Source organism: Pararge aegeria, chromosome 18 (genome assembly GCF_905163445.1).
Source record: "Pararge aegeria chromosome 18, ilParAegt1.1, whole genome shotgun sequence".
Lineage (NCBI taxonomy): Eukaryota > Metazoa > Arthropoda > Insecta > Lepidoptera > Nymphalidae > Pararge > Pararge aegeria.
Genome location: NC_053197.1, coordinates 5,934,214 through 5,958,127, shown reverse-complemented (window position 1 = coordinate 5,958,127; position 23,914 = coordinate 5,934,214). Strand labels below are relative to the sequence as shown.

Below are 23,914 nucleotides of genomic sequence, written 5' to 3'. Positions count from 1 at the left end.
ACCTAAATATTACTTCGCAGGCTTTATACGTAAATTATTTACTGTAATCTGTGGAACTGAAAAGCTAGTAAAAGTTTTTGAGTAAACCACTGCCATTGTTGTTACTGAAAGAAATCAGATACTGCCCTAACATCACATGAAAAATTTAAATCCTGTGACTCCTATCACTTTATTAGTTAAGTGTCGCGTAGCGTAGTTACTATGCGCGTATCGCTCTTTTATTTTCAATAGGGTTGTCATAAGTCAACACTTAGATTGTTATGAATTAGTTTGTATGAAAAAATTATTATGCTTCTTTTGATTCCACATTTTTATAGGGTGATTCCTTTTGAAATATACTATTGCAACATATCCTTCAACAGCAATTCGTAATTCGGTTACACTTTGTATAAATGGATAGGTGTGTTGATGTACAAAAAAAGGAGGGATAGAATGAGTACCGTTTAAACTGTTACACTATACTTGAATAACTAGTCTCACATTCTTTTAGAGAAATGGAACGAGCGTCACGGGTACAGCTTCAGCAACACACGAACGGTGCTAAGCCAAGTGTCGCTGGCGGACTCCAGGGCAGACCCTCGGGGCTCCCTTCCCTCTCCAAGGTAGACGTATACCCCGGATCCAGAGGAAGCTCGAGCATCGGGCCCAGAAACGAGACGGTTACCAGCGGCTTGGGATCAAGAGGAACCTTGATCAAGATGACGAGATTTGAAATCGACCAAAATCGCGCTTAGTCTGTCGCTTGTTAGCTAGACGAACCAAAGATATTTAATTTAGTTTTTTTTTTAATTTAAGTGCACATTTTTTAACACTTATTTTATCTGTAAAACTTTTTGTTGATATGACAGGCTGTTGTTACTTTGTTCTCTCTCATTCATTGACTGTTTTGGAACTTAATTTAGAATTCTTGACTGAGTATAAAAAGCTATATTACTAGTTCCAGGGAAACTCGTATGTTAAATTTGGCGAAAAATAATTAAAGTTAACATTTGTATAGGGATAGCCAGTGTTATTAATAGAGGTCAATGAACCACTACTGAGCAACGATGTAACTAAAGTTAAATTAGTACCGTATACTTATTATCATTTAAAAACAATTCACTGCGAGATCTCACTGCCTTAAAATAGAGATAAAGGTACCTTTTTAATGAAATCGTTTGTGTACCAAAATAGTAAGAGTACATCCTAAACCCCGTCCCCTATAAATATTACTTTGCTGTCTGTAAGTTCCAGTTACCAATTTCCACCAGATAGACACCACAATATTACAACCACAAAGATTAGGCTGATGACAATAATTTACCAAATAAGTAGGTATTCCTTACCTGCCAGGCATATTACTCTACCCCTTTTCTCCTACAACCAACGCCTACAACATATTTCGTGCTAGGCTACGAAAGAACTCAGTAATAATGTAAATTATACCTTTAGTAGGTAGATTCTTAAATTTTAATTCGTATTTCATAAATGTTCATAATCTACCCACTATAATAAATATAAATTCAGTATTAAAACATATCCGTCCAGCTAAAAAGCGACACGCAAGCTATTAATTAACTTTATTAGATTTTATATTGTATATAGTTAGGTGCCTATTTATGATATACTTATTATTAATTGTAAGTTTGATTATAAGATGACAATGGTTGTTTATATATGAAGACATTTAAAGTTATACTTGAAGGTTTTATGTTTTTGAAACTGTGTATTTAAGACAGTTACCGCCATTTAAACCACCTAAGATACATTCCAAAATGTAGTTTGTATTTGTATATTTGTACATTCCCCTTTTTGTATTGTATATTTAATAAATTTAAAGTTTTAAATATGAAACAGCCAAAGATTTATTCGAATACGTCGCGTTACGTAAAAGTAACGCTTAGTTTTTGCTCTGAGAAATAACCCAAAAGGTTTACTGCGTAGTACGGTTTACTGGTAGTTATTTACATGCAATTGAACGCGATTTACCTATTGTTTCATTAATTACATGTATTTTATTTTAGTCTTAGAAATAATCATCGGCACTAGATTACCGTATCCGTATCGCTTATGATAGTCGCACAAGGAAAAAGTTTGTATGCAGTCATGATACGCGGTCGCGAATCCCGATACGTATCATGACTGCGTATCATCTGTACAGTTATTGCGATCATCAAAGATAATTTAACACACAAAAACACAATACGCTATCTTGTTTAGATGCCTACGGGGTAAACTAAGGCTTCACGCTGAGATCCGAAGCTTGATAATGGTACGATTAATATGACGACGATACGGACCCGGTAATTGGGTGGGATAAATGAAACATATATGGCTCTGACTCAGCTTGAAATCGGCAGAAGGCTTGGAATGTTTGCAGTAGCGGACAGCTTACAGTAGTGCACATGTAGATAAGACAGAATTAAGATTAGAAAGAAGATTAGATAGGTAAGAAATTGTGCCCTCTCATTAAATAAATATACTACGACAATACACACATCGCCACCTAGCCTCAAAGTAAGCGTAGCTTGTGTTATGGGTAAGATGACTGATGATTATTTTTATGAATTATATATACATAAATCCTTAGAAAATACATATAAAAACCCAGACACTGAAAAACACTTATATGCTCATCACACAAACATTTTCCAGTTGTGGGAATCGAACCCACGGCCGTGGACTCAGAAAGCAGGGTCGCTGCCCACTGCGCCAGTCGGCCGTCAACATTAAAACACTATTATCTATTCTGTGGCTAAACTTACGAACTATGCTAAGAGCGAACCGACTGAGAAGATATTATACCAGTTTGTGATAATCTATTGCAATAAATATTAATTTACTAATACTCTTAGAGCTGCAAAGATGATCGACTGCGCATGTAAATCATCAGCGCTCTTTTTATGTGGCGCGCAGTATTCATGCTTCTGGAATATTTCTCTTAAGACATAATATATTGTTCAGTGAAATAATAATATGTAAGTAACTTTAAGTAAAATATTTTTTAACGTATATTGACTGCAATGCCATATTATTTTATAAGAAATCGAATTTAACTGATGGATATTATTATTGTAACGAGGTATTTATTTATTTTAATCCACTTGGAAATAAAATGACCCCTTTGAAGATATTGTTCTCATTAAAATGTACCTACCTACTATAAGATTTTTTTTTTATCCCATTCATCATTTGGTGGAACAATGATTGCGTCAATGTCATATTTTCTAAAACCAATCAAATCAAGTCAAAATTCTTTAGTTTGGATCAAAATCCAAATTTCATACTGGACTTCGTGGGAATTTTGGAACCGGACTCGTTCAGCGGGCTGGAAGTCATCAAACCTTTTTTTTCTACAAAAAATGGTTTGATGACTTTACAAGTAATTAGAACAAGTAAGCCCTTGACTTAAATTGATCCTAATGGTCAGTGATGATGCAGTCGAAGATGGTAACGGGGTTCCTGTTAGGGGAATGGCTGTTATATAATACTTATACCACATAGGTATACGGTTCTACTCTCCATCGTACCGGAACGCTAAATCACTTAGGGCGGTAACCATCGGAGCCCTTCCACCGGACCAGACCCGGGGAAAACTTAGAAATTATAAACAAGTATCCAAATTGCCCCTGTCGGTGATCGAACCCGGGACCTTCTACTTAACCACAGCGCTCACTGCTGCGACAGGGAGGTCCATTTTTGCCTCGCAAGGCTAACACGGGTAGGTGACAAAACTTATATCCCCGGATCGTCCGTGCGAACGTGCCCTCCTGCTAAGCCACGGAAACATGGAAATGGAGAAGTTTACCACTGTTTTTTTTATCTATCATTTATTCATTTTAATTTTTTTTTTTAATTCTTAACATTGCTTAAAAAAAAAAAAAAACACTATTAAAAATTTATAAAAGAAAACATCCACTCTCCGCTTGCGGGGCTTTTGAATTCCCAAGCAACCGGCGGTCAGGGCTCCAGAGTGAGGAACCTCCTCATAATACGCGCCGTTTCAAGGACTACTGCCTTCTGTATCCGACCCTTGATCTTGATGAACTTCTATCTTCCACGCTGTAATAATGCCTGCGGGCTTTATCAATTATTGTCACAAGCAAAGCATTATAGTCCAACTTAATTGTCAACTTTGAACTGTCAGTCTTTCAAATGGCTCTACAGTAATATACCTTTGCGTTTCTCCTATGGGAAGGAATAAAAAAAAATATCTGTGTGTCAACGCTCAACGTCAAGCTCAATTCAATTCAATTCTTGTTTATGGCTTTTGTCTGCGCCAACTGGGCACAAGGTATTTCGCCAATGTCTTGTAGATGAAGAAGGCACGAAGGAGATTGATCGGTGAAACTAATGAAAAGTTAATTTTGAATTTGTACCAAGAAATAGTTGTTATTAGCTAGTTAGCTCTTTAACCTAAGGACACAGACAACACATGCATATATATCTTACACGGATATTTTTTGTACATTATACTTTAATTTTATTACTTACTATATATTTACATAAAAATCTACAATAAGGACTGAAAACAAACATTAAAAAACATTTAACACTCAAAGGACGGGGGACTTTGGGAGGAAGAATGGTGGGATTATGAAGGTTAACTCATGTTTCTTGGGACGTAAACTTTTACAGTTCCACTGTAGCAGGGTTATTGGGCCCATTTTGGAGTAGTTTAAAAAGTTGGCTTAAGTTTTTGGCAACGTTGGGCGGTAAGGGAATTTCACTACATGGAGCGACAATACTAAGTAGAAATTCGGAGATAAACTCAAGCATTTTACCTTGGGAGGGAGGGTTCTCAACATTGTTGTTGAGAGCGCATCCATTAGGAAGGGATGAGGAGTAATCACCGACAATAGTCTGAACAGCTTTTTTATCGTAGCCCTTTGCTAGAGGAGCTCGGGGACGAGGAGAGCGGAAAACTGTTTGCCGGTAGGAGGTTTTGGAGGAAGTTACATTAGTAGGAGTAAACATTTCTTTTGTTATCTCAGCATAGGACCTGCGGACAGGAGGAAACTGAGATGATGCTTCAATGTAAGATTTATTATTCTGAGACATGACCATTTTAATAGATTGCTGCCTGGAGAATTCTGGGCAGTCTTTATCAGTAGCAAAATGACTACCAGAGCAGTGTAAACATGTAGATAATTCCTTGATGACCAAACATGAGTCACCTGTATGGGGCTGAGCACATCTGTAGCATCTGGGCTTAGATCTGCAGATTGTTTTAATGTGGCCAAAACGGCAGCAGTTCTGGCACTGTATTGTTGGAAGTTTATATGTTTCAACTGGCAGTGAGGTGTGGTATGAATATACCTTAGCAGGAAGCATTTGCCCCCTGAAGGTTAGGACAACAGATTGGGTAGGCACCCAAGTGATGACACCCTCTGTGACAGATTTTCTGTTCAGTCGCCTTGATTTCAGAACCTCACCACAGCCAGGCGGGAGCTCTAGCGAATCAACAAGCTCGTCCATCGACCAGTCCACGGGAACTCCTTTCACCAGCCCCATTCTGGTTATGTTGTATGTGGGAATTATAGCTCTATATTTGCATAACTTCAAAACTGGACTAACCAGAAAGTTGTTGGCAGCTTGGGCAGAAGTAAACTCTACAGTAATTTTGTTGCGGCCTATATTTTTGACGCCGTCGTGGATAATTGAACCAATTTTGTGTTTGTGCAAGAATTGACCGAAATTTATAGCCCGTAATGACGCTCCAGAGGATGGGTCCTCCACTTCCCGTGAGACTTGGACGATAAAAGGCCCATTATCATCGTCAGAGTATGACTTGGCGCCTTCGGTGAAGGAAGGATGTATGTAAAGGCTTTGAACGGATGGGTTTACCTGAGTAGGATCAGTTATAGTTTTTTTGGCCGCATATACGTTGGTATCCTCTCCTTGTCGTTTGCGAGACGAGGCTGATGCCCCCGGGTCGGGCGGCTCAGGAGGTGTATCTAGATCCATTTTACTGGAAACACTATAACTACAGACACATAATAAATATTTAACCAACACCAAATACGGTTAGATTTATACGAATATCACCAATAACAACTATTTCTGCTGCTGTGTAAATTCACATAAAACACCGAAATTACACCGGAATCTCACTAACACGTGTGCACAAATTGACAGGCCAAGTTACAGTTCAATATAAACAACACCAAATCCTTTTCAAGACGAGTTTACAGTAAAATCAAAGAAAAATTTGAGAAAACCGCGTCCGCCATGTACGAAGTTTCCCGCCGAAAAACAACGTCAAGCTCAAGAATTATAATTTCTAAATGTCAAAAGCTTTGCAATTTGCATGGCTGCCTTATTACTCTTTCTGTAAAACAAGAATTGTAATATTTTAAATGATTCACGACATACTTCACTTCTGTGCTATTTTATGTAATTTTAGCCAGTTAAAATGTTAAACTTATATCAAAAAAAGTTTCCTATCATATAGATTTGCTGTGCTGTGTAATTAAGATTTTTTTAGGCTAAGGGTCGGCTAAAATATAGCTAAAATGGATGTTGTCGGCAGCGAAATAGGCCAAAAGATGAGGGTAAATAAATGATATTACTGTAATATTGGTTAATTTGATAACTACAGCTTTAAGTTTTTATCATACAGTTCTCATTTTACTTGTTTACCAAAAGACCTAGCGTCTTAGATTGTGTATCTATACTTCTACAGAAATAAGGATTTCTCATCAGTACTCTTTATTTCTATCTATTGTAGCCTATGATACAATAATTGTGTATTTACATTACATATGAATTTTTCAGTCTGCCATCAAGGCCAAGCTGACTGAACTGGGGTGCTATGTTGGTAAGTTATTTGTTGTGCAATGATTTCCTTAGTAACACAAGAGAATAAAGTGCGGCCAACGAAAATTATAACTGCCCTTTTCTTTCATGGCTGTCATGCCAATAACCTCAGTGTTTGTTTAAATTAATTATCTTTTCGTTGACCGCAGCTTGGATAAAATAATGACTAAGATTAACAATTATTATAAGGATTGTAACCTCTACAGCAAATAAGTTTTAAGTATCTCTAGACAGATTCTACCTTCAAAATATTATAAGCAGAAACAGTTACCGCATAGAGTGTACATAATTGAAACAAATTTTTACTATTCTGTCTGATATATCACACACAATTCGAAAATAATTTGTAAAACTCTGACTATCCTAGTATATTGAAGTGAATCCTAGACTAATTAAAAACTATCCAGCGATGTAAACATAACTTTGTCCTTTTTTGCTGTGTACAGTTTGTAATTGAATTTGCTTTGAATTCAGGAACTTCCATTTATAATGTGAAATAATCGCATGAGCCTCAATCAAGTAATCAATGTTGTAAATAAACTTTAAAGTTTCACAAGTATCATCATCATATCAACTGAACAGTCTTAGAGATTTCCAAATGCCATGGTCTACACTAATTTTATTTTTTCAATGAATCTCAATAACAGTTGCATGGATCTATATGTCAAGCTGTGCCTGACAACTGCCAGATAGTAAACTAGTTGAACAACTCTGTAGCCATTACAGGGTCTACAGCTATACCATATTCAAGTGTATTGTGTTTGAGGCATTGTTTACTATGTATTTGTGATGAGTTGGAGTAGATGATCCAACCACCATGGAGTTTGGAGCAGAGTCATGATTGCTTATACTCTGTTATGTTACAATAATTATTGTATCAGCCTAACAATCTACATAGGGCAGTATGATAACACCAAGTAAAACTCACTCTCATATGAGAGAGGAGGTGTGTGCAAGCCATTATTAGGCTGAGGATGATGTATTTGTGGGATTTTTTTTAAAGTAATAATTTATTTATTTATTATGTTTTTATATATATGTATAAAAACAAGGTTTACTATGACCCACAAATATTTGAATAGATTCAGGTAAAAAGTCCTAATTTGGCCATTCTCTCCCTCTCGAATGGGTGAGACTCTGACTCCTAACTAGTTATTAACTGTATTTAGGATATCACATATTCTACAGCTGACTAGTGGCATGAAAACAATCTATATTTTAAATACTGTAATGTAATGTACTGATAAAGTGCATTGTTAAAACACATCACTTATTTAATGGAAGAGTTGATGGCCCTGATGGTAAGTAGAAAACTATTGCAACCAAGCAAAACTTTTCAAGGTTATGTGAAGGGGACATTCTTGAAAATGTAGTTCCTGGTGTTAAGACTTATGTGCCTGCAATTAAACTCTCAAAAACACCCTTCAGATCAAAACAACACTGCTGTTACCAAGCAGCAGCGCTGTGTTCCATTATTTGCAGCCGAAATAAGCACGGGGGGAATACTTCACTGGACAAGCTCTGCCACAAAAAGCTCTACTATTACTAATAATAGATGTGCCCATCTACACTTTTATAAAATGATAAATATACTTTAATTGAACAGACGATGAGCTCCCTGACTATGTGATGGTGATGGTGGCCAATAAGCGCACCAGAGCTCAGATGGAGGAAGACCTCCAGCTGTTCCTTGGCGACAACACTGAGCTATTCGTAAACTGGCTTCATCAGGTTCTGAAGAAACTCCAAGAGGTTACTGTTACTACACCATTATGTAAGTTTAAACATAATTCCAGTAGAATAATAAAATCATTACATTTTTTCTTTGTTAGCTAACTTAAGTACTAAATATTTTTGTTACTTATTAGGCCAGTAGTCTCATAAAATCTTTACATTTAAAAGTCTTTCTTCATTAGCTAGCTTATGTACTAAATATTTATTTACTTATTTTGATTCTGTGGATTGCTTTCTCTAGTGCCTGATGTTGAAATTGAGAAAGACAAAGCAACCACAAAAGAAAAAAAAGGAAAAGACAAGAAATTCAAAGACAAAACAAAAAAAAGCGAAGGTACAAAAAAGTCGAAGAAGAAAGACAAAGAAAAAGACAAGTCTCAAAGAAAAGTAGACAAAAAATCTCATAAAAGTAAGAAGAAAAGCAAACATCATGAAATGATTCGACCAAATGTACCACCTTTACTAATGAATATGGAAAAAGAATCTGAACCATCCATTACAGATGTATTCGCTGGACAGATTTTAAAGAACCATGGTGTTTTACTTGAGCCATACAGAGAAGATCCAAAGCAAATAGAGACTAAAGTAGTTTTTGAGGAAGTTAAAAGACCAATGATCACTATTATTGATCCTGATACTATAACACAGCCTGGGACATCAGAAAGTAATCAAAATTCTAGTAATAATGTAAATAAAAATTCACAAGTCGAAGTCAGAGGTGAGCAAATTAAAGAAATAAATCAGATTGAAGAAAAAATCCAAGGTCTGAAACAGAAGTTGGCCGAGCAGTTAGATTCAATGTCCGATGATGAAGATTTCTTGACGATAAGAACTGAGGCTGAAGAGCTGATGAATGATTTTGCTGAAGATGTATTGCAAGTAAGTATCAGATTTTGTGTATCCATTAAAATTTTAATGTGTCATCTATCTAAATATTACTGTGAAAATAATTTTTTCCAAGGCACCCAATGGCAAGAGGCATATATGTTTTCCTGCGAGATATTTAATGCTGATGCATAAAAATAATTGATAGATTTCCACAAAAAGGAACATATTAAATATGTAACAATTGTTTCAGGAAGTATCACAACCATCACCTGTAACACCTCCCTTGCAAACCAAATCCGCTACACCTCCCCGAATCGTGGGAATGACCCAAAAGCCCAAGGAAATACAATCGGAAGCAGAAACCTTACCTCAAATAGAGCTAAACCTACCCAAAAGACCAATTCGCGAAAGGCTTGGTGCACGTGAAATACCAAAGGTTCAAGAAGTAAAGGCAAAAGAGACAACTAAAAAAGCAGAGAGTCCTGAAAGGTTGTTAATTACAAACTCCTTTAAGGTAGTAAGAAAAGATGCCTTTTTTAGTCCTTAGGTTTTAAAACGGATGTAACACTTGTTGTATAGTTTATTTTTCTAACATTACCTTACAGTTTGTCTATACACTATTCACATTCTGAACAGTAATATCACTTGAAATATAAAAAAAAAATTTAGGTAGGTTGTAAGTCTGAGTACTAATTACAGCTTGTGAGGTTTTATAGAACCTAGAATATCTTTAAAAATATTATGTACTTATTGTAGTGCCGTAGTTTTACTTTTTAGTTTGTGACATTTTTTAAATACGCCGCAGATTTTGTATGAAATAAACACATTTAATAATAATTTTATTTTTTGTCTTGTAACACTCCCTTATAACATTTATATTAAATGAATGAAGTTTATCCCTGAATGTTTATATGTTTTAATTTGAATGTTTATATGAATTTCTTCACAGTAGGTCGCGATTCCAGTATATCATACAAAATTTGTACAGGAGTATTTGACTATGACGCTTGATTCTTTGGATATTCAGAAATCAATGGGTTTTTCTGCTGTTTCCAGATTTACGCCAGAAAAAGAGATTGAGTTCCGACCTCAAAGACCTGCAAAAAGTCGTTTGGGAAGTCAGTCAGACTCACAAAGAAGAATGTCTACATCCGAAGATAGCACTGCAAAGTGTGAGTCCAGTTTAAAGCGACTCACTTCTAAGTAAGCTCCAATTTACATGTTTATAATACTAGAAACGGTGCAGTGGCTAGTAGCTCAACTCCACTTTCGGTGGGCCGAGTTCTATTCCCAGCACGTTACTTTTCTAAGTTATGTGCGTTTTAAGTAATTAAAATATCACTTCCTTCAACAATGAAGGAATACGATGAGGAAACCTTCATGCCTGAGAGTTCTACATAATGTGGTGGACTACTGCTGTAACCCCTTCTCATTGTCAGAGGAGACTCGTCCCTGTTTTGGGCCTGGAATGGGTTGATATGATGATGGATGATGAATACTATCTAACAGGAAGCTTGTGTCCAGCGTCATCATCGTCATCATTACATACCAGCTCTCTGCAAGCCACGGATCTCCTCTCGGAATGAGAAAGTTTAGGCTATAGTCCACCACGCTGGCCATATGTTGATAGGTGGACTCCACACAAATTTGAGAACTTTACGGAGAACTCATGCATGCGGATCATCACGAAGTTTATCCGTCATGTTAAAGCAAGTGTAATTTAATTGCTCAAATTAAAAACGCATTTAACTCTGAGGCCGAGGTTTGTTTGAGGAGAGGAACCACTAGGCTATCATATATGTGTCTAGTTTATGGATATCGACATACTTATGTAAGATTATACAAAAATAAATAATACAAGTATTAATAATTAAAAAAATCCCCGACTTTTAATAGTGATCCCTTTCATTTGATACGCATATTGAGGAAGTTGTTGAAAAAATTTGACTTTCCATTTTGTGGTAGCGGTATTTTTGTATTTGATTTTAAATTGTCATAGTGTATATTATTCCACTAGTCAAGCCCTTTATTTGATACTCATATTAAGGGTGCTGTGAAATAAAATTGTAATTCGCCATATTGTGGTGGCGGCCATCTTGGATTTTGAAATATCTTATAGTGTATTCTACTAATCAACCCCTTTCATTTGACACCTATAATTAGAACCCGCCATTTTGTGGCGGCGGCCATCTTCCTATAATCTCTCTCTCACCTTAAAAAAAAAAAAGAAATTCTGTTCATCCGTTCGGGAAATACGATGCTACAGACAGACACACACACGCCAAACTTAAAACACCTCGTGGGGGCTAAATATAAAATACCAGTTGCCCACGGCTTTATGAATCCTGCGGGAACCGTAAATTTTCTCTGGATAAGATGTAGCTTATGTGTTAATCTATGGTATAAGCTATCTCCATTACAAAATTCAGTTAAATTGGTTCAGTCGTTTTTGCAAGAGTAACAAACATCCATCCATCCATACAATCTTTCGCATTATATTAGTAGAATTTCTATAAGATGGTTTCATTGTTGCAGAGTGTCAGTATTAGGGAATCGGAGCGGACGCTCTACGTGCGCGTCCGTTGTCCGCGTGCGTCCACGACCGCGCGTCTCTACGCCCGCGTCTAGCTTACTGATGCGAGCTGTGGCTGATGCGCACAAGAGTTTACTCAGCGTGAGTATTTCATCTCCATCCACCTATTACCGCAGTGCAATTATACTAAACTACATAAAAGAAGTAATTCATTTAAAGGAAATTGTATACACTACACTACCAGTTCATATCTTGGAGATCTCTCTGAAAAAGTTCAAAGTTTGTCTTGAACGTAAGCTTATAGAACAGTTCAAAGTCGAAAATATCTTTATTCAAGTAGGCCCATAGGTGGCACTTTTGATGTCAACTACGTGTAAATTATTGCTCTAACCAGGTTGCTTCTTTAATAGTTTAAGTGACAGTGTGGAAGGTGATAACAAAAAAAAACAACAGGCTGAGTTGGTTGTGGGCTTCTTCTTAAACCAGGGCGCGTTTGGAACCCTCGTAGCTTTAGTTTTAAGTTGACTAATTTAGTTATCGCCATCAACTCACTTCTATGGTACGTATTCATGTAATGTACGCTTCAAAAGTGCCATATTTGTGCCTATTTGAATACTAGTCTAGGTCACTACAAGGCATAGGTCTTCTCTCATAATGAGAAGGATCTATCATTCGGCAAAGACGAAGAGAAGGATATGGCCCATTGTCCACCACGATGTCATTTGGTGGAATTCACACGGTACATTGAAAACTACCAAATACAACTAACAAATACATGGAAAACTCACTTAACTGACTGATTCTCATCAAGCATAGCTAAGAACACTCCCAATTAATTAACATTTGAAACAAAAAAAAACAAAATCAAAATTGGTCTATCCATTCGGACGCTACGATGCCACAGACAGACAGACACACACACCCCCACACCGGCACGTCAAACTTAAAACACTTCAGCAAACGTAACGCTTGTGACTTTTAATTGCAGCGCAAAACTACTGTTAGTATTACAATGCTAGGTAACAAAATCAATGAATCGATAAACAAACAAAAAAAGCTTTTATAGTAGGTAATAGTTGTCGGACCAGAGATCAGAGATAAGCACGGCTAGCATGGGCAGGGGACAATTATATCCCCGGGGATATAAATTTATCTTCTCTCACAGCTTTATCAACTCTCAGCGCACAAATGGAAATTATATCCAAATAATGTATGTTAATAAACGTGGCTGAACACTTGCCCTATTCCATGTGCCAGTCATTTAGCAGGTGGGCACGTTAATTGTATCCCTTGTCAGGGTATATAATTTTTATCTCCCGCCCGTGCTAGCCCTGCTGATGTGGAAACTGGTAGACTATAAATAGAGGCATTCGTGTTACACGTCCTGCAAAGTAGCGCCCTGTGTCCGTCAATCTGAGGCGTAAATGTTAGAGCCACATTAAACCACGCCTTTCAGACCGCAATTGCCTGCCTTTCTGCCGCAAAGCAGCAAAGCTCATGGCGGTATTAAATCTCCGAGCCCTGTCACAACAGGCTCCAGTACTACTGAAACGAGGGATACTCAAGATGTTTTCCTTCGCTGTTTATTTCTTGAAGGACATTTATGAAACGGTGGGTAGGACTTCGAATTCACTTTCGGAGACCCGAGATCGAATGCCAGAACGCACCTCACAATATCACCTCAAAATATCACTTGCTTCAACGGTGAAGGAAAACATCGTGAGGAAAACCTGCATGTTTGAGAGTTCTCCATAATTTTATACATTTAGTAACTCCTTACAAATAAACGTGACATAACGTCGGAATAGCTATGCAGTGTTGCGTTACGCTTGAAAGAAACAAACTTTTAAAAGGTGGGAAAAAGATTAATTGAAGGAGTGTAGAACAATCTAATTTACGAAGCCATTAAAGTACATTAATGAAACGGTGATAGCCCTGTGGGTAGGACTTCGAATTCACTTTCGGAGGCCCGAGTTCGAATGCCAGTACGCACCTCTAACTTCTCTAAGTTAAGTGCGTTCTAAGCAATTAAAATAGCACTTGCTTTAACGGTGAAGGAAAACATCGTGAGAAAAACCTGCATGTTTGAGAGTTCTCCATAATTTTATACATTTAGTAACTCCTTACAAGTAAACGTGACATAACATCGGAATAGCTATGCAGTGTTGCGTTACGCTTGAAAGAAACAAACTTTTAAAAGGTGGGAAAAAGATTAATTGAAGGAGTGTAGAACAATCTAATTTACGAAGCCATTAAAGTACATTAATGAAACGGTGATAGCCCTGTGGGTAGGACTTCGAATTCACTTTCGGAGGCCCGAGTTCGAATGCCAGTACGCACCTCTAACTTCTCTAAGTTAAGTGCGTTCTAAGCAATTAAAATAGCACTTGCTTTAACGGTGAAGGAAAACATCGTGAGGAAAACCTGCATGTTTGAGAGTTCTCCATAATTTTATACATTTAGTAACTCCTTACAAGTAAACGTGACATAACGTCGGAATAGTTATGCAGTGTTTGGTTACGTTTGAAAGAAACAAACATTTGAAAAGTGGGGAAAAGATTAATTGAAGGAAATCTAATTTACGAAGCCATTGAAGTACATTCACAAAACGGTGATATCACTGTGGGTAGGACTTCGAATTCACTTTCTGGGGGGCCGAGTTCGAATCCCAGCACGCGTCTCTAACTAAACATCGTGAGGAAATCTGCATGCCTTAGAGCTCTCCATAATTTTATAAATTCTAAAATGCATATGAAAATTACGGATCTGACAGGATTTGAACCTGCGACTCTGGCAATCGCGGCCTGACCGCTTTGACCACTAAGCTACAGCTCTCCTGCCGGCGAAATTGGTATATAATGAATGCCTTTTTATATCAGTCTTATAGCGAATGTAGCGCCATCTAGTAGGAAACACTATAGTTTTCTATCTACTTTTCAAAGGTCCATATTACAATGAGAAACTTAAAACAAGTTATGACATGTTATATTATTTAAAAAAAAAAAAGCTACATTATCGCATTAGGTTTAAGTATTCTGTAATGATAGTGTTACAATAAGAATATAAATAAATAAATAAATAAATGTTCCATAATGTTCTCAAATGCGTGTGAAGCCTAGCAATTCGCACTGTGACAGCGAGGTGGGCTGCGGCCTTAACCCCTTCTCATTGTGGAAGGAGACACGTGCACGGTGGGCATAAAGAAATGAATGTAAACTAAACCGTTGATTTTCATATGTACCTACATACTTTAAAAGTTTCTTCTTACATCAGATACCGCCCAAATTGGACACCGAGCCCCAGAAGATAAAACGCGCAATGGTTCTGCCAATGCGGCGTTGTGTTGACGCGCAGAAAATCGTGATACAAGTGCCCGGTGGAATGGACGCACAGTCGGACAGCCAAGGCGATACAATCAGCTTGGGCGATATGGATAGCGAGGGAGATGACAAGAGCTCCAAGTGAGTATCATGATTACAAGGTCATCTTCTCTATCTTTTTTTATTCCACTACAAGTTACCTCTTGATTGCAGACACACCTGGTGTCATACTCATACCCCTAATCGGTTTTCAAGCGACATCGCACCGGTACACTAAATCGAAAGAAAAAGTTATTTTATAGTACACCACAGCTTTATCCAAGGCTTCGTACGCGGTTTTTTTGTTTTTCATGAATCCCTCTGGAACTGTAGTATTTTCCGGGATAAAAAGCAGCCTATGTGTTAATCCAGGGTTCTCTATTCCAAAATTCAGTCGAATTGGTTCAGTAGTTATTGCGTGATAACAAACATCCAGCCATCCATCCATACTTACAAACGTTCGCATTTATAATACTAAAGCAATGTCGTACGTTATGAGAGCCGAGATAAATCACAAGCAAACGTGAGATTTTAGAGTAATTCCCGAGGGTTACATTTAGAATCCTGAGTGTGGCGAGGATTTTAGGGGCGCTCAAAACGAAGACAGCTTTCATCTGAGCCGAATACTCTACTTTTCACACCTGGCTTTTTTTCAAACTTATACTCTATGGTTCGCGCTTCACAGGTTCTGGTGAGTGACAGGGACGCCATCATACATTAGAACGAGATGGCAATATTAGGTTTTACTCAGATACGCATGCGCGATCTTCCTATTTTACACTTACTAGCTAAGCCTATAGGATATATTAACGTATTTGACCTTTCAATACTAGGCATTGTGGAGCGAGTGGCGTATAGGAGTAGGTATATAAGAGATTTCTTTACGATGTTTTCCTTCAACGTTAGGTGCGATATTCAAATTGCTTAAATTAAAACGCACATAACTTTGAAAAGTTAGAGGCCCGGGGACCGAACTCCCATCCCTTCCGAAATCAGCCGAAGCCCTAACACTAGGCCACATAAGGCCTTTAAAATCTAACAGATTTTGCATCTAGACACACAGCCATTGAACTGTGGAATTTGCTCCCAATACACACTGCAATTTAAATCACTTGCTATAGCCGATTGGCGCAGTGGGCATCGACTTTGCTTTCTGAGTCCAAGACCGCGGGTTTGATTCCCACAACTTTAAACTGTTTGTGCAATGAAAAGGAATGTTTTTCAGTGTCTGGGTGTTAATCTGTATATTATAAGTATTCATGTATATTATATTCATTAAAATATTGATCAGTCATCTTAGTACCCATATCACAAGCTATACTTACTTTGGGGCTAGATGGCGATGTGATGTAGATTATCATATTACATATTATCGTAGTATGTTTTAAAAAAAAACAAAAATATTTAAACAAGCTGCCAAAAATCACTATAGATTGCATTAAAGATGACTTTTACTAGTTTTAACTGATGTATTTTTAAATATTTATTAAATTATGCATTATTTTATTTGTGTAATCTAGTTCAAGTATTAGTTTCTAGTAATTCATATGTATTTTTTTTTAATTATGCACAACCTGCAGTCTGTTTTACTTATGTTTTTCTTATCTTAAGGTTGCAATGCAGAAATAAGGCCGCATTTTTTATTCTGCTTCTGTCTTTGTTTTTCTATTCTTCATTTGTTTCTTGAACTTTCAATGTGCAAATAAAGAGTATAAATAAAAATAGGAAATAAATTAACATTTTAATGTTTTGCAGAGTCCCAAGTGACATCACGGAAAAAGAAGACTTTGTACCAAAAAATATCACTAAAGTTATTACCAACACCGAGTATGTACCGGAGACTGGATCTAGTCGACAAGACGACATGGATACTATGTAAGGCCTATATTAAATTACTTTATGGGCTCAGTCTATCTTTAACTTCAAATCTTTAACCTTTCAAACAAAAAAAGCAAAATAGCGCGTGTGTGCCTCCAAGGTCAAGGCACATTTTAAAGATATATGTCTATACTAGCAGATGAACATGCATGATTTTGAGTGGCTGGGTGTTTGTCTGTATATTATAAGTATTTATGTATATTATTCATCAGTCATCTTAGGACTCATATCACAAGCTAAGCTTTCTTGTTCGCCAGATGGCGATGGATGTATTGTAATAATATACTTATTTATTTATAAGATATTTTTATCATATATTTGTGAAATTAGCTGAAAGGGCCGCTCGCTTGTTAAGTCTACGTGACAACGAATTTCAAAAGCTTGAAAACGATAAGTAAAGAAAAAGAGCAGTGTGGTATTATAAGTGGTAGTTTCTGGGTTCATTTTCCGGCACGGGCAAATTCTGCATAACTAGTCAGGTGTGGTGGGAGGCGTTGGTCGTGATTGGTTACCTTCAGTCCGACAAAGACGTGCTACCAATGATTTAGCGTTATGGTATGAAGCCGCGTAGGAACCTATAAGGGGTATCAGTTAAATATAATGTACCATTCAAGGTTTAGCCCGTTTAGTTAATAATCAATTGATGAAATTTATAGATTGGTATTCCTAATATTTCCTTTTTACAAATTTAATTATAATACAATACTTCGAAAGTAAAACTAGTTAAATTTAAGCGTTTTTAAAGAAAAATTTAAATGATATGTTATACTTTAATTTAAAATAAAACTATATAGCAAATTAATTGTATGCGTTAATACTACGGAGCCTAGTTGGGGACTGTCCAATGTTATGTCCCGATTCCAGAATTCCCAGGTCATCAGCGGTGGTCTGAAGACGATCGGCGCAATGTAAGCGATTGCGCAATTACCGCTTAAGACTTACGTAACGCTGTTGGGTGTTCTTAGATTGTTACATATAACTAACTTAAAATTGATAAAACAAAACAATTTGATAGTAAATATTAGCATATATTTATTTGGAAAAATATGTTTATGTTCATTAGCGGCATAGGAAAATGAATCTTATTGTTGCGCTGTCCTACTCTCTGCCACAGGTTCTGTCATCCAAAGATTGCCTGTAAGAGTTTGCTTGCAGCAATAAGGCCGCCTTTACATGCCTCAATTTTTATCCATGATACTTTTCTGTTATCTGAATTATTTTGGGTTTTGCTTGCATTCAAGTGTTTCTTTTTATATTTCTTATTGTTTAATCATTACAGTAAAATTCACAATACAATAACGGATAAAGAGAAAGACACCCAATTCATAGTTACTATGGACGGATACCACCCGAACGCGTTCCTCGCAAAGAAACTCATGACCGAAGGCCTATTAGATGAAGTTGATATGAAAGATAAACCAGAAGGGCCCCAACCAAGCTCGAAACCAGCAGTAGAAGAGGAAAACGATGAAACCAAAGAACCAACTGTAGGAAAACCTGAAGAAGTGAAAGAGACGGCGATACCGAGCGGCCCAAAGAAAAGATTGAGTAATACAAGCGAGGAGAGTGACACCCAAGTTATAATAACGCAAGAGGAGATAGAAATAGAAATGCCAGTTGAAAAAGAAAAGCCAATAGAAAAAGAAAAGCCAGTAGAAAAAGAGAAGCCAGTAGAAAGAGAAAAACCAGTTGAGAAGAGACAAAGCACAGATGGTGAGTTTTTAGGTTATAACAGCTGGTTCACATTATTCCAGTCCATCCAGCAATCTAATCCAGCTTTGTCTGTATAATAGTAAAATGTGAATAGCGTTTAGTCGAATGTAGGTGATTTCTTAAATATCGTTCAACGAGTACATACCACGATAATATTTTCGATTTGTCGATTTATCGACCCAGAAATAACAAGGTTTCTAGTTATTATTATATATATAGTTGGTATTCTAGTTTATTTGAGGAAAATAGGTAGTAGTTTTCGAAGGAAAGAGTAACAAACATCCATACACCCGCATCCATACATCCGTACACCCGACATCCACACAAACTTTAACGTGTATACTATTAAACGTCTTTAATACATGTCAGAAACTGAATATTTTATTCTATTTAGACCCTCTCAAAGAAGAAAGTACTGAAGAGCTCAAAGAATCTCCGCTCGCCAAGAAGAGGAAGGCGTCGCCCATAGTATTTGATGTGGGCAAGAGAGAGAAGGAGAGTGAGAAAAAAGAAAAGGAAACCGTGAGAGAAAGGACTGCGAGTGCCAGCAGTGATAGCCACGTGACTTTGATCACGACATCCACCTCTCATAAATATGACGCTTTGCCACCATGTAAGTTTTAATTTATAAAAAAAAAAAAAAAAAGAGTGTGCATAAGACCGCATGGCAGAAGTAAAAACTAAACACACTAACCTCTCAATGCAAATAATTGTTTAAATAATTATTATTACGTACCAATAATAATAACAAAGACAATTATTAGACATGAATTGTTATTTCCCGCTCGGGTACACCCCATCGAGCCTTTCACCTCAGGTGACGGTTCAGTCTAACTTAGTACGAATTAAAAGAAGTTTTCATTTCAATAAATACTTGTGTGTATGTTTTTCGTAGTTTCAATACTTATATTAAATGATTAGAGCAATGATGTTATAACAAACAAATTTTTATTGTATTTTTGCGTCTGCAATCTGCATATTCAAATTCAAATATTCTTTAAGCCTATCACAGGCTCTTATGAAGCCTTCATACAAATATGTCGTCATAATTGTGAGGTGCTGGTGATAACGCCTCCGCCACTACAACCAACTACCACGGGTTACTGACCCCCCAAGACACGGGATATCCTAGTTTGGGGGTCCAGGATAATTTCAGAAGAAAACAATCATACTTTTAATCAAATAAAAACTATAATTTTATTTTTATTTCGGTTGTCAACTTAAACCTAAAGTTACGGGGGTTCCAAACGCAAACTGGTCTAAGAAGAGGCCACTTAGCCGGGTATTTTTTTTGTTATCACCATCTCACTTTTAGTTATGAAGTTAGAGCAATTCACATCTAAGCTTTTTTATCGTTCAAGTAATCCTTAATATTATAATAGGATTTTTCTATAAGCTTAAGTTTTATATAAACTTTGAACTCGTTGAGAGACAGCTCCATGACTTTTGTTACTTACTATAATGGACAGATGTAAATGTGCTATTTTACATTTGCATTGTAGTATCATGATAAACGACTAAGACACCGGGAGGTATCATCGTTCGAGTCCATGTAGGACTGAAGTGTATCGATAGTCGTATTTATATCAAAATACCCACCAACTCAATGTCATGAACATTGGTTGTTAATCAAATATAATTTTAATTGTTTCTTGAAAACTATCTATTAACTAATTAATAATTATTAGGGTATTTGTAAAATCCTAATCAATTTAATAAAATATCTGGCAAATATGAATTTACTAGCCAGCGACTTCGTCTGCGTGTGATTTTGTCTATGTAGATCTAAAAAAAAAAAAAAAAAAAGTTTTCAGTATCGCTACAAGTTAAATGAGGGGTTTGCTGCTGTCCGCTAAGGAGTTCTGTCCTCTATCTCCAACCACAGTTTGGGCAAAATTAAACACATATTATAACCTCTATAGTACAAAAATAATTATTTAAATCGGTTATAATTTGTCGGAGTTATGAAGTAAAATCGTCAAACTCATCCCCTCTCCCAAAGGAACCGAGCTTAATGTCTGGATAAGAATATGTGAATATGTGTATTCCAAGAATATGTGTACCAAGTTTCATGAGGATCGGTTAAGTAGTTTTTGCGTGAAAGCGTAACAAACAAACATACATTGACATTTATAATATTAAGAAGGGATAGTGATTAAAAGTTTGGTTATTTACTCACTTTATAAAATTAATTTGTTACAATCATTAATAGCCTATAAAAGTCTACTATTGGACTAAAATATATATATATTTAGAATCACCAAGCTGGGCATACTGGTTGGTGATCGCAGTAGATATTAGTAGTAGTATAGAGGAGGCCGCTGGCCGTTCTCCGTTATATTCCCTTTGTCGTCTCGTACGACTAAGTACACCCGCGGAGAAAGGAGGGCTGGGTAATTAGGACTATAAAAAATTAAGTAAAAGTTAATTCCCGCTCTGCGGGTGTACTCACTCAGTAATCCCGCGGAGAGGGGAGGGGTGGGTAATGAGGAATATAAAAAAATAAGGAAAAGTTAAGTCGTAGATTCACTCAGTTCACCCGCGGAGAGGTGAGGGGTGGGTACTTAGGACTATAAAAAAAAAAAGTAAAAGTTAAGTCGTAGATTCACTCAGTACACCCGCGGAGAGAGGAGGGGTGGGTAATTAGGACTATAAAAAAATAAGAAAAAGTTAAGTCGTAGATTCACTCAGTACACCCGCGGAGAGGGGAGGGGTGGGTCATTAGGACTATAATAAAATAAGTAAAAGTTAAGTCGTAGATTCACTCAGTACACCCGCGGAGAGGGGAGGGGTGGGTAATTAGGACTATAAAAAAATAAGAAAAAGTTAAGTCGTAGAGTCAGACAGACAACAGAATCGGTACGGCAATGGCGCAATATTTATGTTTTTAATTTTTGTCGCTTGCCAGTGTCTGTAGCGGAACGAAAACTGGCCTGGTGTCGCGCATTTCCGCTGTGCCGGTTCGGCTCGGCTTGCGCGTTCGCTCACCCCCGCTGCAAGTTCGCGGCCGCCTGCACTAGACGCGGCTGTGTGTACTCCCACGCTCCGAACGCTCTACCCGGCCCCGCCTCCCCTTTGCCTGTTGTTGGTAAGTAATTATTGCCCTAACTTGTTGACTTCCCTGTGGTCCAGTGGCGTGCACGAGGTTCTTGACCACCGTATGCATAAACAAGGAAGATCGCATGAAATGGAAAAATACTTCTCCTTTAAAAGAATTAATAACTGAATATACTTTTATTGCTCACCACAAAAAGTTCATTAAAAAGAAAAGTATAAAAAAAACAACGTATACAATTTGGCGGCCTTATCGCTTCACAGCGCAGGTAACAATTTGGAGGCCTTATCGCTTTCTTCCGGGCAACTAAAGCCGCGTATAACAAATACCAATTATAGGTAGGTCCTTTATGAGACATACAAAAATTTTAGGATGGGCAGTGCTTTTGTGCATATACGAAGTGCACGCGACTGCTATGATCCTATAATTGGACGCACCGGGTTCGAACCCTGGTTAGGGTTCCTAACCTAATCCTATTATTCTCTGGTCTGATCTGGTAGGAGTCTTTGGCCGTGGCTAATTACCGCTCTGCCGACAATGACGTGCTACCAAGCGATTTAGCGTTCTAGTACGATGCCGCATAGATTAGTGTGACATCTCCCAAAGAAGGTTAGCTAATTCCGTAGCGAAGGAATTGAGCAATTTGGCATGTAGATGATCCCAAGCAACCTAGAGGCCTCAGTGTATCACCATAGTAAATATGTTAAAGCTAGTTAGTTCCCCCGGCTAAAATCCTGCGATCCCCGACAAAAATCCTGCGATCCCCGACTAAATAGCTTTGGGGTCTCGTCGGTGCTTGCATCTGTGTTATTGTGCTGTTTCGAACGTTTGTTCGTAGTTTCCATACTGCTTTAATATATTTACATAGTGTGTTCTATGCCTTCTGCCATTCTTATATCTAACTAGATAATTTCTAACTCAACGTCAGTAATGTATGAGTGATATTTCATAATAAACACCAGAAGATCACAATGTCTTAAAATTTATCTCAAGATATTTAATTTCTCGGGATGACAATTGTCCATTTTCCCTCTACACACATTCGCATATACTAGTTTAAAAACTGAAATAAGCCAAAGCCGGTGTAGTAGAAAGAAGTCGAAGGTCGATTATAAAACAAAATGTTTTAAATTTTTGATAGACTTAGCAATTATTCATTATAAAGTCAACATCTCATGAGGATGTTCCGAAGCGAAAAGTGCGTAGAGGGTACATTGCCGAAGATCTGTTTGGTGTGGAGTATAAAGATTGAAGAAATTATACATTAGACCATACAGATTCTTCTGCTTATCGCGGAATATAGCAAATTTTATTTTCTTAATATACGGAATGTTTTACTTGTAGCATCCCACGTGGTTCCGGCGGCGAACTACAAGACGATATCCACCGTAGCCCTGCCAAGCATGTGTAAATTCTACCCGGGTTGCGTAAACCCTGCGTGCCATTTCTACCACCCGAAGCCGTGCCGCTACGGCAAGGCGTGCGGGAACAAGCTGGAGTGTAATTTCTACCACCACGACGTGGCCACCAACAAATGGAAATACCCCGCGTAAAATACATTTTGATTGATTTAAACAAACACGTTTTATTTAATATCCTCTAAATATATATATTGACTGATTTATCCAATCGTTTGTTTTATTTACCCGGAGATTGGTAGCTTAACGTTAATAAATAAAATAAATAAATATACTACGACAATACACACATCGCCACCTAGCCCCAAAGTAAGCATAGCTTGTGTTATGGGTACTAAGATGACTGATGAAAAATTATATTAATAATATACATAAATACTTATAATATATCGATAAACATCCAGACACTGAAAAACATTCATGTTCATCACACAAACATTGTCCAGTTGTGGGAATCGAACCCAATATGTTCTTGTATCTTACAAATATGTTCATGGAACCAACAAGAATTACTGCCACTAGCGCCACATGTTTGGATAACATTTTTACGAATATAATTCCAATAAGTAAACGCATAATTAATAAATTAGATTCTGAT

At 37.2% G+C, this 23,914-nt stretch overlaps 2 protein-coding genes across 3 annotated transcripts in view; both read left to right on the top strand.

Moving 5' to 3' along the window:
• LOC120631410 (G-protein coupled receptor moody-like) overlaps nt 1–2,171 on the top strand; it is a 64,710-nt gene extending 62,539 nt beyond the window's left edge. The window contains exon 9 of one of the 2 annotated variants that reach the window (XM_039900980.1): nt 493–2,171. In XM_039900980.1, coding sequence (XP_039756914.1) covers nt 493–734 — 242 coding nt within the window. In that variant the 3' untranslated portion in view covers nt 735–2,171. Of the gene's footprint in view, nt 1–490 lie in introns of both variants that reach the window. The other variant, XM_039900981.1, reaches the window with a different exon arrangement.
• Nucleotides 2,172–6,262: 4,091 nt separating this feature from the next.
• LOC120631553 (zinc finger CCCH domain-containing protein 14) lies at nt 6,263–23,494 on the top strand. The gene is made up of 13 exons (XM_039901185.1): nt 6,263–6,533; nt 6,757–6,799; nt 8,405–8,572; nt 8,774–9,411; nt 9,611–9,849; nt 10,417–10,563; nt 11,896–12,034; nt 15,167–15,354; nt 17,008–17,127; nt 18,410–18,843; nt 19,238–19,456; nt 21,752–21,931; nt 23,243–23,494. The coding sequence occupies exons 1-13, from the start codon at nt 6,495–6,497 to the stop codon at nt 23,449–23,451; spliced, it is 2,763 nt and encodes a 920-aa protein (XP_039757119.1). The 5' UTR covers nt 6,263–6,494; the 3' UTR covers nt 23,452–23,494.
• Nucleotides 23,495–23,914: the final 420 nt, after the last annotated feature.